This window comes from Tursiops truncatus, chromosome 4, assembly GCF_011762595.2.
Source record: "Tursiops truncatus isolate mTurTru1 chromosome 4, mTurTru1.mat.Y, whole genome shotgun sequence".
In the NCBI taxonomy this organism is placed as follows: Eukaryota; Metazoa; Chordata; class Mammalia; order Artiodactyla; family Delphinidae; genus Tursiops; species Tursiops truncatus.
The window spans coordinates 91713943-91731597 of record NC_047037.1 but is presented as its reverse complement, the minus strand read 5'-3'; the positions used below and the strand labels follow the sequence as shown (position 1 = coordinate 91731597).

General features: G+C 35.4%; 1 protein-coding gene across 3 annotated transcripts in view; it reads left to right on the top strand.

Moving 5' to 3' along the window:
- Nucleotides 1–17655, top strand: part of ALCAM (activated leukocyte cell adhesion molecule) — a 201178-nt gene that overhangs the window by 149408 nt on the left and 34115 nt on the right. For all 3 annotated transcript variants that reach the window (XM_073804282.1, XM_033855868.2, XM_019923316.3), the window contains exons 3-8: nt 660–879; nt 7716–7780; nt 9010–9097; nt 9554–9736; nt 14611–14738; nt 16207–16339. In XM_073804282.1, coding sequence (XP_073660383.1) covers nt 660–879; nt 7716–7780; nt 9010–9097; nt 9554–9736; nt 14611–14738; nt 16207–16339 — 817 coding nt within the window. The remainder of the gene's footprint in view (nt 1–659; nt 880–7715; nt 7781–9009; nt 9098–9553; nt 9737–14610; nt 14739–16206; nt 16340–17655) is intronic.

The window sequence follows — 17655 nt, the reverse complement described above, 5'->3', positions numbered from 1 at the left end:
TAGCAAAACTATGGGTTTTAGTGATTAATCTAATTCTATTGCTTAATGGACATGATCATTTCACAAGGGCAAATACTGTTCCTCTATGAAGACTCATTAAGCTATGTTAGGTGTAAAGGTCAGCTATGCCAGTTCTGGCTGAAACTGAAAAGTGTGGACACATAAAGTATGTGGATTAAAGTAATGAACATGCTAAAGATAATTGCCCAGGATTTCTAAATGAGTGTTTGCAACTCAAGTGTATGCTTGCTCTGATAGTTAGCTGAAAATCCTTTTGTAACATAATACTTATATGTTTGTTTTCATCTATATTTTTTCTTTTACATTAGACATAAGGCCAACCCTTGTCATTTTCAAAACAGTTACTAATTCTGTCCTCCAGATGCAAGAAAAGCTTGGATTCCTAAAGTTCTGTCCTTTCACTTTTGTATATTTAAATTGATACCTGTAAAAGAACTTAACAGCTTCTCTTCTTATGAAGAGTAATTTTCTATAACCAAAGATTTATATGAGGCACTTATCTAAAATTATTCTTCTTGGACCAAACTACAAATTTTGGTGGAATAATACGGCCAAGAAAATTTTGTTGTTCTGGCTGTAATCCTGAAACATCTAAATATGCCTGTTTTTAAAAAATGTATTGTTATTTCAATTTTTAGGAAAAGCCTGATGGCTCCCCAGTATTTATTGCCTTCAGGTCCTCTACAAAGAAAAGTGTGCAGTACGACGATGTACCAGAATACAAAGACAGACTGAACCTCTCAGAAAACTACACTCTCTCTATCAGTAACGCAAAGATCAGTGATGAAAAGAGATTTGTGTGCATGCTCGTAACTGAGGACAACGTGTTTGAGGCACCTACAGTAGTCAAGGTGTTCAGTAAGTAGTCTGCAGTGTAACTGCTAAGTGGGATTGATGGCTGGTACTAGAAAATGTTCTTTAGAAAGAAGACTGAACTCTCTGTAGTGTCTCCACAATAGGCATCTATGTAAGAGGACTTCTAGAGATCTTCATTCTGCTCGTGCATGCTGTCAGTGAGGAAAACAAAAAACCTGAAATGCAAATAGGAGCTTTACAATGAGGAAATAAAAGAATATTCTGTTGTTTTGTTGGGTAAAATTTCCTGTGACATGAAGTACTGCTAAATGAAAACTGACATGTGATCCTTTACTTTCACTGACGTACAAATCAATGTTCTGTGGTAAATATTGAGACATAGATATATAATACATGCACATATTCATGCATATCATGCTTACATATATATGCATTTGGCTAAACCATATAAAAGTTGCCATTTGATATGTAAAAACAATAAAATACAAACAGGAGACCTAAGTTTTCTGTATATGTATATACATGTGTGTGTACACACACACATTTTGACCTTTAATGCTTAATGCTTGTTGATTTACTTCTTGAGACTGTTCAAGCGGTTTAGAAAATTGCCCTAAAATAAAGAAGTTCACCCCACTCTAAATGTGTACATGGAATCCACCAAGGGGAAAAAGTATAGGAGGGTTGGAACAAGAAAAGGTTGTAGAAGAAACTTGGAATAATTACTGGAGGTTACTTTGCTTCATGATGATATATAGTTAATGTGTGTGTACAACTAGCTATGCAAATGAATGACTTGAGAAGTTCTAATTAAAACTTTTTATCTTTTAATATTCTAATAAAATATCCCACCTTCATTACATCTTAATATCTTAGAAATTACAGGGAGAAAAATAGGTCTCGAAAGTTTCAGAATGCCAGTCTTTTTTAATTAGGGAAGAAGGTCTCACTTTTCAGTTTTTTCCTCTGCTTTCTGATAACTTGACAGCACCTAGAAATTATTAAAATAAACAGGGAAGAAAGAAACACAGAGGGCCTTGCTACTACAGCAATTAACCATGGATTTTTCCTGTTTCTCTCGTAATAGCCTATACAACTAAGTAGGACTGTCCCTTAAGCATTTATATGGACTTCAGTGCTCCTATGGACTCATGACAAGGATTCAAAGAGTGCTTATACTATCAAGGAGACCTTTGTTCTCCCGAAGAACCTTGTAAAAGCATGATACACGTTTCAGTTTATTACCTTTCAGCTTAGAAGGTACTTTCCAGAAACCATCCACTCAACTCAATCATTTTATGGATCAAACGAAGTACCAAGCGTTTCCCAGTTATGCCCCCTTCCATTAAACACCCCGGATAATCTCCATCCTGTATTTGCCAAAGTCCCATGTATTTTTTCTTTCTTGTCTTTTATTTCACTTTGATGTTATTAGGAAGATGGATGTTGTGCTGCTAAAAACACTTTTTCTAAAGAGAGCAACCAAAATCTTTTTATTAGGCCATGACATCGTAAATATAAGTACACAAGAATGTACTGCAGTAGGTACAGAGATTAAGTCACAGCATTTTAAAGTTATGTGTATTGATTTGTCATTGACATGTTTCTTTGTTATTATGTTAAAATTACCAAATATCAAGACAGTCTACAAGAAAGTTGAGAAAATTCAGGTTGTTCCATTTCGAAGAAACATTTGTGACAATTTTCAGAATATAATTTTTTTAATGCCATAAAAGTTCATTTGGCCTAATTTGATAAAATTTGTAAGCTGTTTTGGAATACAGAGAATTTCTATGGCTATAAAAACAAACTTACACCCTGCATACCATCAGCTCCCCCTACCCGCTTCTCTTTTGAATGTTTTTGAAAACAAAGTGATTCTCAGAAACAGAATTTGCATTCCAGGCTCTGGGCCAGAGAGAATTTAAATAGACAAGTTACACACTTTTGAAAATGGGGTTTTATACTAGAAACTGTGGGACCCTCCAAGTCCAATTAAATAAACAGCACAGCTCATGATAAAGAAAGAGTTTGCAAGAGCATATAAGGGCTTTGCTTTTTTAAAAATGATGAATTTACACTGGATCATTATTTGTGAAGCAAATAGCAGCTGTGACATGGAGGCTTTCATTCTACCCATGTATATATTGCAATCACTTAAGAGTTACTAGGCTCATCAATCAGTCCTCTGTTTCCTTCTGTCGAGTCACCTAGCACCTAGCAACGTGCACTGTGTACCACACAATGAGTGTGGTTAACGTGAGCTAATCCCAGATCAGTTTGCTGCGGTGTCCTCCTGATGAGCACAAACTGTTTTTATTCAAACTAGAGGCCATGACTGATGACTTTATTACTTCTGATGTAAGTTTGTTTATTCAGTTTTAAGCTATATCTCAGATGCAAGAAGTCATGCCCATAAAGCAGACCAGATCCAAGTAAGTCCCATGCTTTGTCACCACTAATGAGGCATTTTTGTTTGGTTGGTTGGTTAGTAGTTGAATGGCATCAAAATCAAACTGTTTGCATTTAATGCACATTTGAAGTTAATAAAACCATCCCTTAGCAAGAGTAGATCTTAGAGGTTGAATGCTTGCCCAGAGAGCCAAATGGCTGTCGGTGGTACAATGGAAAAATCACTGAACTGGTCATCAGGAGATCTGGCTTTGTTAGATGTGCTGCTAATTTCTGACCTTGGGCAAGTGACTTCACCAGTCAGGGCAGGGGCTTTGATTCTCTCATCATCAATAAATAAGTACTTTGGATTAGGCGGTAGTTTTCCCACTCTGTTCCTAGGATCCTCTTTGACGTGCTAATGAATAGGGCTGAGGTGGGTGAGGAGCTGCTTCTACTTGATTAGCTATAATTCGTCCACTCAATATTTTGAAGTTTTATCATGATATTTTGTTCAGGGGGAAAAAAGGGAGAAGGGCTTGAGTACTAAAAAGCATTTGAAAACCACAATCCAGCCTAATCTTCTGCACTGGTGTGTGTGGTATTAAAAGGAAGATTGCTCCCGCGACTTCCACCTGGACCAACCAGCTCTTCTAGTGATGGTTGACATCACAGTTATTTGAGCTTTCATTGGGACACTGTTCTCAATGTTTTATCAAAACTGAGCATCCCTCCTCCCACCCCCTCTGTGAAAATTATTCAACTTTCAACTGCAAGTCATTTTTATTTTTTCAGAATGAAGGAAGCAGAAAATACCTTTTTAACAAATGAGATCTACACTGTATATTTCATTTTGAGTCTTTAAATATAAAAAATACCTTTTCCCATCTCATAAGGAAAATAAACTATGATTTCATGCTCACAGTGATTTACTTAAAGTACATCAAGTGTTGATTGCTGACAAAGTACTGAGAGAAGCACCCTTGACTCAATGTAACCAGTGCACCTGCCTTTTCTTGCTCCCCTCCCATATCCAATTGAGCCACATCCTCTGTGTGAGGTTATTGAGAATAACACTCATGCATTTGGGTGATATAGAGCAGTTTTGCATTCATCACTCCATCCTCAACTGGCTGTGAAACTCTTGACAAAATTATTTTACTAATGCAAATAAATTTGTAGTATGACTTTCCCTTTCAATTCTATACTTAGTTATGAATCCTTGAATCGTATTAAGACATAATTCACATAAAGTTTTTTTAAAACACTTTGGAATCAATATGCAATTTGGCTAAAATAGTACACATCCTCTTTTATGGTCTTCTAACTAATACTCATGGATTGTTACAAGCTAATATAAGAGAAAGTTACATACAAAATATGTATTTAATATAGAGGATTTGAAACAAAAGTTTGAGAAAATAACTCAGAGAAATGCAATAGGTATTACCATTACTTTCTCAGTACCCACTGTGACTCTCTCTTCTAAATGGAAAAGTGAATAACAGTACAAAGAGGACTAAATTTTTAGCATACTTTCATCAGGTTTTCCTGGGTTTGCTGCAGTTTTATTTTATTGAAATAAGAATAAATTTTAGAAAGTGTTTATGGAAAGAAAGCACACATGGCCATGTGGAAAAGACTAACAATTGTAACACATCAGTATTTATGGTTATATGGGGTTTATAAGTCAAAGTAGAGGAATATATTTGACATTAGAGGAAGTATGTTCCAACTGAAATGGTATCTGATTTTGGTGAGCTAGAAATTAGTACAACTTAACAAAACTGCCCATCCTCGTATTCTATTAAGAGCCTAATTTTTTGGAGAATTTTTTCAAATCTCTCTATATATTCCAGGCATAGATAGTACTGAGGAAACAGAAAACTATTTGCTCTTTTTTTCTTGTTAATCTTGACACTTGATCAACCACAAAAATTAATTTAATATCTTACCTCTCTTGAGCTTTCAGAGAGGTGTCACTGAATAACTGATTTTAGTTCCCAGAGAACTTACATTTACTCAAGCTCCAAGATTTTTGTTCTGTTTAAATATTTTGGATGTAGCCCTCTCTCAAAGGTATTAGACATTTGCCATAAAACATTGAATTCTGAACATAATTTAAGGTTTTTTCAATAACTCAGAGTTGTAATTATGAACATTAATGATGTTACATTAAGATAATGGTAAAACCAAGACTTACTGATGTGTATTGGAGAAGGCTTTAATCCCCTACCACATGTTTCCCAGGAACTGCTATTTACGTCGTTTTGATTTTTATAATTTATTTTTTCTAATTGAAAAACATTTTTTAAATTGAAGTATACTTGATTTACAATATTATATTAGTTTCAGGTGTACAACATAGTGATTCAATATTCAATATTTTTATATTTCCCTGTGCTTCACAATATATACCTGTTACTTATTAATTTTATACATGGTGATTTTTACCTCTTAACCCCCTGCACATATCTTGTCCCTACCCCTTTTCCTTTCCCCACTGGTAACCACTAGTTTGTTCTATATATCAGTGAATGTGTTTCTGTTTTGTTATATTCATTCATTTGTTTTCTTTTTTATATTCCACATATTAGTGATAACATACAGTATTTGTCTTTTTCTGTCAGACTTATTTCACTAAACATAAATACCCTCCAGGTCCATTCATGTTATTGCAAATGGCAAAATTTCAGTATTTTATATGGCTGACTAGTATTCCATTAGGGGTGTGTGTGTGTGTGTGTGTGTGTGTGTGTGTGTGTGTGTGTGTATACACACATGTAACAACTTCTTTATGTGTAATGGACACTTAGGTTTCTCCCGTATCTTGTGTATTGTAAATAATGCTGCTAAAAACATAGGGGTACATGAATCTTTATGAATTAGAGTTTTTCTTTTCTTTGAATATATGCCAGGAGTGAAATTGCTGGACCAGTTTTTTATATTTTGTCAGTTTTTTCTATTTTTGGTCACATTCCTAACAATCAGGTAGCCAGGTGCCACTTCTTGTTTGTGTTAATATAATCGTCTGTTATGCTTTTCTATTTTTCTATGTTTCTTTTTTCCATTTTTTTTATCTTTCTTATATTTTCTTTCCAATCTGTGCATTTAGAATATAGATAATCGCTCTTCAGAAAATTGTATCAAGAGAATTATACTTCTAGAATTAATAGTAAATAGGCCTCTTATAATTAAAGTGTAAGCTCAACAGATAGGCAGATTCACTATTATTATTAATTATTCTAATTTCTAATATAAAACAATTGCAAAGGGAAAATTAACTCAGGATGTTAACCTGAAGAAGCCTACATTATTTTTGCATACAATCTTGGTGATACCCATCTTGCTGTTCCAAAGACTTTTTGTCTTCATCCTTGTTTTCTATAATGGTCTGGGTAGGTAACATGTCTGATAACTGAATTCCAAATTGAGTAATAATTATACAAAAGCAATTTAGTTTAGTTTGGTAGTCAAAATTAAAAGTATAGAGATGGTAGACAATAAGACTATAGAAGAGAGAATAGCTGGTTGTTTTTGTCTATTTATTTGAAAATAGAATAGTTCTCCATGAGACTCACAAAAATCAATGACAATGAGACAATATCCATTTTCTATAGACTAATTGTTAGAGCTAATTAAAAAGTTTAAAAATCCATCAATGATAGATAACTGATAGCTAAGAAAAAATAAGTTTAAATAATACCTTCTTGCTGCAATTTGTAATCAATTTTTCCCGAAGCCTCTATCAGAATTTATGCTTACAGAACTTCCTATATTTAAAACGCTTCTGTCCATTATCTCAGGTTCCAAATGTGAAAGATTTTCTCACATTTATAGTTTCATAATATAACTTCATTTAAAAGATAAGGTGTGAGATACACAGGAAACTTGGGCTTCTACATCCCTTAGCCACTTTGCATTTCCCATGATTTTAGAGCAGTGATTCTTAAACTCCACTGTGCCCAAGAATCCCCAATGGAACTTGTTTAAAAAGTAGGTTTATAGGATTTTCCCCAGATATGCTGATTTAGTTGGCCAGGTAGAGCCCAGAAATCTGCATTTTAAATAAGCACCCCTGTGATTCAGATTCATGTGGACTCAGGTTTTCATCTAAGGAGATGGAAATTATTAAGTAGAAAGTGCACATGGTAACCAATTGCAGATAACATATCCTCTTTAGTATATTAACCTCTGTTTACAATCTAAACCGTACTCACTGTTTATAAAGCATCCAGAAAACATTACCAGTATTTTATTCACAGGAATAATAAGCACTTAAAATAATATTTAATATAATAAAGCAAATATTTGGAAGGGGTAAACTAACCAGATTTCTTAATTATAGATTATATGAGAAATCTATTTTTTATTTTGTTGCTTATATTTCTACTTTGAGTAAATGAATTATTTTTCTATAAACCAAACTACAAAAGTTCATTTTCTTCTCCCACATGCACTTAAAATCTTTCTCTACTTAACTTTAGAGCAACCATCTAAACCCGAAATTGTAAGCAAAGCCCCATTTCTTGAAACAGAGCAGCTTAAAAAGGTAAGAACTTGTTTTTGATTAATTGTCTTTCCTTAGCCTAGTGTTGAATGCCTTCTCCTGGCCTCAGATGCCAGGACAAATAAGATAGACTTTGCTCAGTGGAGCTGACAGCTGACAGTGTTCCAGGTGCCAGGCAGAAAATCTGCACAAGGTAAAGAGGAGACACAGAGGAAGGCGTGGTCATTTCTGAAGGGAGGAGAGGGAGATGAGAGTTAAAAAAGGCATAAGTCTTTCTTGTTTGAACGAAATGGATGTTTAATGAAGTAATGACACATGAGTAGATTTTCTCCAGACCAAAGGTAAAAAGGGCTTTCCAACAATATGAAATAATACCATGTTAAAGAAAATGGCATGTTTGGGAAACACATTATTTGCGTTGCTGGAATTTTGGGCGCTTAGCCAGTGGGCAAGAGAGTGCAATAAGAGATAAATCTCGAGAGTTAAAGAGAAGCTGGATTATGACAAGGCTTCTGTCATGTATAGTGCTTGGTCTCTATCATATTGACAAATTAAACTATTGAAAAGTTGAAGTTAAGGGATAAGATCAGATTTAAACAATCACAGTAGCAGAGGTTTGAAGGAAGTCTGTATTGAAGGAGGGACAAAACTGGAGTTCCGTATATGAACACATAACTTGATTCATAATCTCATTTTCACTAACTAAAATAGCCAAATTTTCCTTGGCTGGGGGAAAAAACAAGTTCAGAATTCTTTGAATCAGAATGAATTTGACTGCATAATACAACACTAAATATTAAGAACACATGTGAAATAAAGTGGTGGGGATTATAGATCGTGGTAAGTATATGTCACCTGAAATAAATGTAGCATGAAGCTGGAGAGGCAGCCTCATTTTAACACCATTAATGATTCTTGAATACACAGATCTATGAACCATGGTAATAGCCAATGTTAATATAGTTATGTTATTTAGTTAATGTTAAAACTGAATACTGTCAAAATGAATTGGGTAATGCTTTTAAATGAATGTGATTTCATTAATGGTGGCAGCATCTATTGCACATTTTAAAATGGGCAAGACCATAATTTTAAGCACAAAACATTGTTTTTATACAAGTGTGTATTCATTCAGCCCTTAGTCAAGGCTTGGAAAATGAATGGGTCAGGAAATCGTTGGAGTAACTCTGCATCCCTTGAGGAGTCTGGGGCTTTCAAATGGACAACCACTGATGGAACCAAGGTTGTAATATTTCCTCTTTATTTTGCAGTTGGGTGAGTGCGTTTCAAAAGACAGTTATCCGGATGGCAACATCACGTGGTACAGGAATGGAAAAGTTCTGCAACCACTTGAAGGAGGTGGGTAAGAAGTGGGCAATAAATTCAGATGACCTGTTTTGCCTTTCTCTTGTCTAAGCATTCCTTAGACTATCCTGAGTCTAAATGCATTGCCCTCTTTTGATCTATGACTCTATACTTTGTTACTTTAAGTATCCATTAAATCAGAAGGGATTTTTAAAACATCATTTTAGGCCTTGTGCAGAAGAATCAAGAGCAGAGAAAATTATTTCTCTATATGGCATGTTCTAAAAGTTAATTAAAGTGAGTGGGAGATAGAATTCCAGGATTCTATTTCTGTCCATGTCTCTGATTCATGTTTTTGAAAAGACATCTACCTCACTACATGTCAATTTTCCCTCCTGTTAAATACAGTAAGAAGGACAAAACCACTTCTCAAAGTTGCTGTGACAGTTAATTAAGGACTGTGATTTTCCGATGAAAGATCCTACCATTAGTGTTCTTTATTTTCTTCAGCGGTGGTCATAATTTTTAAAAAGCAAATGGACCCAGTGACTCAGCTCTATATCATGACTTCATCCCTGGAGTACAAGACAACCAAGGCTGACATTCAAATGCCATTCACCTGCTCTGTGACATATTATGGACCATCTGGCCAGAAAACAGTTTACTCTGAACAAGCAGTCTTTGATATTTACTGTAAGTAACTCAATATAAAATTATGCAATTTTTATGTATTAGAAAAAATATCCCAATGCTATTTTAAGTCCCAATCCAAAAGCTCTTTGGAATCTACTTCCAAACCCCCATCCCCATTGCATGGTACCCAAATAATCTCTTCCTCTTTGCAAGACCTATAGAATAAATGCTGACCCATCTATGATATCTTTCACTCTCTACTTTGTTATTTATAATCATCTCTTCTGTATTCCACTAGACACTAAGTTCCTTAAACACAAAATCTCTAACTTAGTCTGATTTCTTCTGGTAGTCCTCAACCCTGACGCACAGCCTTGGATTTTGGAGGAGTTCAGAATGCCATCTGATGGTTTTCTGAATGAATGACAGATGAATAGAAGCTTATGACTGATTGGTTTTTTAAATATGAATTTCCATTTTAATAAAGAAATTTATTTTACTAATGAGATCAGTTGCATAAAAGTTAAATAGGATTTTGAATTCCAACATGTTTTGGTTAACAATGGATTTGAATATTAGACTACAAAGGAACTTTCTTGATCATCTGCTCTAAGTCCATTATTTTAGCTAGCAGTAAAGTGAGACCTAGAGACTTGCCCTAACTTAGCTGTGGCAAGTGGATTAGAATCCTTTTCTCCAATGCTGTGCTCTTTCCTGTAAGACAGGAGCCAAGATAATATGATTAAGAGCAAAGATGCTGGCAATCCAGTCCCAGTGCTGTTAGTTTGTATTTCTAGAAAAGAAGCTTAACTACTCTAGGTCTCAGTTTTCCTATTTTGAAGTAGGAAAAATATTAATGTAATACTTAACTCATGGTGTTATTATGGAGATTAAGTAAAATCAAAAATCTAAAATAGCACAATATATAGCACATTAAATGCTCATTATTAAATACTATCATCATTATTACTATATAATCATTATTACTTCATAAGCATAGGCTAGAGATATATTTTGGGGAAAGATGCAAGAAAACTTTATTATTACTTATTAGTGAATCAGAAATTCTCATAATACTGCCTTATGTTGTAGAATAACCTAGTACTTCTACGTCTATTTGAGAGAAAGGGTAGAAATGCCCACTGAACCTTCAAAGAGTTTTATCTCAGCTACATTTTTATTTTGGCTCCATGAAGTGCAGAACCTTATAGAAGAACAGAACTGAAGTTCCACATGCCCTAACCGTAATGGGTTGTTTTGCCTTAAACTTTGTAAATAAATTTCAACTTGATTTAAAAGCAAGGATTGAAAGGATTTCATCATGCACAGCTTATCTAAAATCAAACTATTATTTCTGTATGTGGAAGCAGAACTCTGTTCAAAGATGTTCAGTTGGAAATAAACTATCTTGGTGTAAGTACAGGAGTACAAGATAGGAAAGAACAGCAAGATGAGTGAAAAGGATTGGGAAACTGGCTTAAGAAAGAACAGAAATGTATGTGAGTGTCAGGCATGGGCAGATAGATGGGCAGAAAAGTCCTTGGATGAGGAAGAAGGAAATGATTTTACTGTGGCTGGCTGTGTGGGGAGCACTGGGCACAGCTTTTGAGAAGGCACAATGTATGCAGTGCTGGGCTTCATGGCAAAGACCCAAAAGTGTTTAATATATAGTGCTGACATTCAAGGGGTTTACTATTCCAATAGGTAAGTAAGACATGTACATCAGAAGGAAATTGTCAATGCAAAGTTGCAAGTGGTAAGTGCCACAGGGACTTAGTGGACAGTCCTGAAAGCTCAGGTGCCCAAGGACAGTGATTCTAAAACTTCAGGATATGCATCAGAATCACCTGGAGGACTTGTTAGTAAACAAGTTACAGGACCTGGCTTTATAGCTTCTCATCCAGTAGTTGTGGAGAGGGGCCCAATACTGTGCATTTCTAACAAGTTCCTTGGTGATGCTAATGCTAATCATCTGAGGACCACAGCTGGAGAGCCACTGCTCTAGGGTGACTTTAGAGAAGTGAAGGAGGAGCTAAATGGAAAGTACAGAAGAGTACATTCAAGAAAAAGGAATTTGATCAGTTCATCTTGAGGAAGCCTGAGAAAGATGTGCTGGTCCACTCCTTTACCCTATCCAGTCAGTAATTTTTATAGAATCCAGTCAGAAGTTTTATAGAATCTAGCTCTTTCATCTTTGTATGTGTCTGATTCTGCCTTCTGACACTGCCTAAGATTATGCCACTATTCCTCATTGCTGGTATTTTTGTAACAACTTCTAAAATAGTATTCCTGTCTGTTCACGCCAAACTGCCCTGCAAGTTCCTGCCAGAAATATCTTTCTAAAACACAAATGTGAACATGTCACTACTGTGGTTAAAACTCTTCAGCGACTCCCCAGATCTCTCAGGTTATTCTTTAAACTCCCAATTTCAAAATGCCTTGAGTCCCCTATAGCCATGGTCCTGACATGTCTCAACCTTCATCATTTAACTACTTTCTGTAGTCTGTTCTATTTTCAGGATTCCTCCTGTAGAATACTATGTACATTCCTATCCATATGCTGTCACTATCTTACCTTTGTTATCCAGCAAACACCTCCTTATTCTTCAAAACCCAGCTCCAGGGTCAATTCCTACAGGAAGCTTCCCAGTCTGGCGGATCTGTAAGCTACCAGTGATTACTATGCTTATGCATCTTAGGCAGTTTTTGTGTTGTTATAGTCTTAATTGATAAGTTTGGTGTCATCATAAATAAACTGAAAGTTCACTGAGGGCAGGGAATTGCTGTTTTTGACTTTGTAACTCTTGCACTTAGTGCCTGCACAAAACAAATATTACCCAAATGAGTGAATAAATGAGTGGACAGAGGATAAATGGGGAGAAGGGAGAAAGAAAAATTGAGTAGACTCTTTTGATCATTACGTAGGGGTATTTATGGAGTAGTGAGATATAAGAGTCTTACCTGAACTAAGTTCAAGGCAATTGTGCATACCAGTTTAAGACATTTTTATTTCAATTTTTACCTATTGGGAATGCGTGAAGAATTTTAAATATCATTGTAATATTCAAAGCACTACTTCAAAAACTTATTTAGAGGAAAAAAATATATATAAAGATGTAGAAAAGAGAAAGGCTCACAGGGAAGGACCAAATGAAGTTTGGAGGCAATGTTTCAGGTGTAGATTAGTTAGAGCCTGTGCTAGAGAAGTGTGGGAATAGAAGGGGAGACTCAGATGCAAAATATAAGGATTAATCATTAAGAATGGGTGACTGAGTGGATAAGAGAGGGCAAAGGAGAAAGCCAGAGTAACTGGCAGACTGATGATTCACTAATAGAGTCAAACTGAAAGTCAAAGGGAGAGCAAGAGATCTTTAATTTTGTTGGACGCAACAAAAATAGTGGGCAACCAGAAGGCTACTGTTAAAACTCAAATGTGTTACATTAACCTCTGATCTCAGTGTAGTTCTTCAACTCTCTAGTACAGAGCAGAGCCTATTGCAAAGGGGACACAGAGAAGGGGGGTTTTAAAATAAAGCATGAAGTCAGACCGATTATGATTCCTAGCTGTTCTGGCATCAGCTTTGGTCAGAGATGTGCTGCAGTGACGTGCTACAGACCAAGCTAGTCAGAGAAGGGCCATGAAAATGAGTGAGGGAGGCCTAGAAATGGAAGGCCAGTGGAGGACAAACTTTATTTACTTTCTGACTTAACTGAGAACTGCTGGTCAGGGAACTACCTCAGGCAAATTTAGAAATATGAACAAGTATATTAAACCAATCTTTGATTAGTCTCAGAACATTCTGGGCAAATATTCAGAGATGCCCAAGCATGGGAAAAAGTCAGAGAAGCAATCCATAACAATCCTTCTAGGTTGTTTTTCCTGCACTTTAATCTTAGAAAGGTAAGTAAATGACTGCAAGAGATAGAAAAAAGCCTCAAAATCTACCACTTATTCGTCTCACTTTATTAGCTAATAGCAAAATAAGTCTTCATAGATAATTTCTGGTGCTGCCGGTTTGGAAATATAGACACGTGCCTCAGTAGTTATTAAGCCTTGTGGAAGAGGTTCTCTAAAATGAACCTTTGCATTATATGATTTCAAAATTCATTGTTCATTGTATCATCAGCTACATAACAAGTGGATACATTAGAAAGTGGGTCATTTATAACTGCCAACACCACCTCCTTTTCTTTCCTATTAGCTGGATATGGTCCACTGTGTATTCAGCTTTTAATTTCTTTAGCATTCTACTGTTGAGCAGTAGCTTCAACTAAAGAATATGCTTTAGCCCTATTTTCACCATAAAAATGACCGAAATGGAATGAAAGTTGCATCTTGGCTCCAATGAACAGAAAAAAATTACAATACATTCACAGTTCTGTTGATTGTGTTAAGGGTCTCCCTCAGTTCATGGATTTATCTTTTTGAAAGCAGATCTACTCTCCGGCATGCCAAAAATCTTGCTGGTATTGTTTGGCTCATGTCCCTTTTTATTTAATATAAGGTATTATTGTGTAATAAGTGTGGGGGAGGGGCTAATAGTTTTAGCTCCTTTGCTAGCTGTTCCAGTCTTTCCAAACTGTAAGATCCATATAATATAGTTATGTGTCCTTATAATGAGATTATACAGTGAGATTGTTCCTACTGGTCTTTTACACATAAAATAATTATGGTCATTCCTACCTCAGGTAAAGACATTTTGCTGAGAAGAAATTGATTTTTATGTAACAGGGTCTCTTTGTAGTTTGCTCTAACCAAGATTAGTACTTGTCAAGTAGCTATTAACTTCAATCCTTCTATAAAAAGATACATTTAAGCAATTACCATTACTAGCTTCTTGAGAAAATTGTGTATAATTTAGTCATTTTCATTGTGTGTACTGAGTAATTTGGTACTTGATGAAATGGTTAACTTGTGTCTGTGACTCTTGCAGATCCTACAGAGCAGGTGACAATACAAGTGCTTCCATCAAAAAATGCCATCAAAGAAGGGGACAACATCACTCTTAAATGCTTGGGAAATGGTAACCCTCCTCCTGAGGAGTTTTTGTTTTACTTACCAGTAAGTGCTTCAGAATTATTACTTGAGTGAGACCACCATCATTCTGTCCTGTTGTTTGGCAGCTGGCTGACATTAAGAATTGTATATTCTTGGGCAGCGTGAGTGAGGAAAGGATGTTATTCTTGGAGTCAAGGGACACCTGTGGAATGTCCTTTAAAAGTTTTTTTGGCCTCTGCCAGTGCTCTTGCCTTTTTTTAATTCACTGTTAAGGGAAATCAGGGGCAAAGAGGAAAAAATCTGATCATAGGAAACTGTAATGGTAGAAACTCAAGGTCTCATTATCCAAATAAACTATAAGAATCTGCTCTTCAGAAGCAAACAAATATAAAATGAAGAATGATGACAGCAAATGGTCTGATGTGGATTCTAAATCTATACACAGTGCATTCATGAACACATCCCTGAATTTCTGATATAGGGACACTTCTATTGCACATTATATCTAGCTTGATAGAATAAAGCAATGGGCTGTATCTTGCCATTGTATGTGGTCTTAAACAGCCATTTTCTCAACTTTTATCAGTATCACAGCTGAAAGAAATGATGTCTAGAGGATAATTTGGATGTGTTCTAGATGCTATGGATCCAGACTAGGAGAGAGCTCTGTCTGAGGACACTTGCTGGCTCTCCCACAGCCTTCCCAAGTTGGCGTTTGACATAACCTTCCACTGGGAGAAGCCATATACAACTCTGTACTGCATTTACTGCAGGGATCTGTTCACAAATGTCACCCACTGCATTGCTCAGTAATGTTTAAGAGTATCATCCACTATATTACTCAGAAGACAAGTATAAGTGATTTCGTTTCTACTTAAATGTTGACAGAAAATTCTGTTTATCTTAATAAACTGACATATTGTTTTTGTCTAAAGCACAAATGAAAAATTGAAACTAATTATGTTTCTACCTTGATTTTTTAGGGATGACAGAGCCAAAATTGTGTCTTAGTTTTAACAACAATTATCTTTTTTGTTACTATATCCTCCTAATTCATCTATATATTTTTTAAATTCTTATTAAGTCTTTTCTTTTTCTTTTCTCTTTTTAAAATTTCTTTTCCCCCTCTCTTTCTTTCTTCCTCCCTCCCTTCCTTCCTTCCTAATTTGGATTATATGTTATGTTTTCTCTTAAGCTGCCTCAAATCTTTTTGTCAGATTAAGCAAGGGATAAATGTAAAAATAAAATATTAGACATTTTTTTAAAATCTGCCTTAACAAACACAAGCCATGCTGTCAATAAAATAGATGTCATCAATACAATGTAAATTAGCTTCTCAATTTCCTTAGAACCAAATTACAATTATTTTTCCAGGATTCAGATAATACAAACTCTACTCTCATTTGTCCAGTTGAAGAAATACATTCCTTTTTTTTTCTTATCTGAGAAAATGTCATTTTAATCAAGAAATATAACTGTTCTTATTGTAGCTACCAAGTGTAATCATCTGACATTTTGCCTCTATCAAAAGGGACAGCCCGAAGGAATACGAAGTTCAAATACTTACACATTGGCAGATGTGAGGCGCAATGCAACAGGAGACTATAAATGCTCCCTGATAGACAAAAAAAGCATGATTGCTTCAACAGCCATCACAGTTCACTGTAAGTCACCTTATTCTTCATTACCAGCTTCACTTTAAAGGCTTCTCATAGTCTAACTTTGCTATCTCTTCAAATAAATTGCAGCTATATTTTTCTTAAATAATGTGGTTTCAATAGACTTACTAAAGAGCATCAGCGTGAGCCCAACTTTGGTCCAGATTTGCCCTACAATATTGAAATCTTGAATGGATCTAATAATTGCAACTTTTGGCAGTGATAAACCTCCATCTTCTTTCTAAATGTCTTCAGTTTGTGGTATTAATAAAATATTCACATGCATCTTAAAGAAATAAATTATTTTATATCTTAAGAAAATATTTGGATATTCTCGAAGTTTACAAGGTTTGCATTTGGTCAAGAAAAGTGTAGGTTAAGTATCTTTTTTAAATTACAGAGTACTCTTAACACCCAAGCCCAAGCAACAGAAATTTTCTAGAAACAGAACCGCTTCAAAATCACCCAGAACTTTTAACCCACTTTTATACTTCAGATACTCCAAAAGTTATATTTACTCCAGTAGATAGAAAAAAATAAATATGCATAGAAAACAGGTACTTCACTTGAGTTCTTCATTTTGTAATTCCTGACAGTCTGTATTATTGATGTACCCTATGCATTGTAGAAATGGGAAACTAATTTGAACTGCTCCCTGGTGACACTAGAATACACAGAGTGCTTTGGGCAAATGTCAGTCTTGCTTGGAAATATAAGCCAAATTTTCTAATAAGTCCTTTGCACCCAACAGCACCTCTAGACATGATCCATTACAGTAAGGTTTCTCTAGACATGATCCACTACAATCCCATTGAATATGAGTGTTTCTTTGTTTCAAAATTGAAAGAGATATTAGAAACTGTTCTGAGGAAATGTTTCTAAATCTATTACTCTACCCATAACGCTTGGAAAACACGTAGGATAGGAGCTAGAAGTTTGAAGGAGGTACATCGGGGAATAGAGTAACCAGATGGTTGCTTTTGAGTGTCTGATGTTGGGAGTACACCCTGGGGAGCCCTGTGGTTACAGTGGACTGTTAAGAAATATTCACAGCTAAGCTACTTCTCTGTTTGCTCCATTTTCATGTTGAACATATCTGAGTGTGTCTGCCATCAGGGGCTAGTTAGAGAGAAAACAGTGACCTGTCAGGATAACAACTGTGCTACTTTTTCTCCGAGGACATTTATCCAGTTTGTTCCATAGGGGAAAAGAAGTGAAGTGAGGGAATATAACCAGCAGATAAAATTGCCTGTGGAATAACTTTCTGATATCATTGTTCCTGAAATCTTTGGGCCAATAACCAATAATCTCCAGTACTTAGT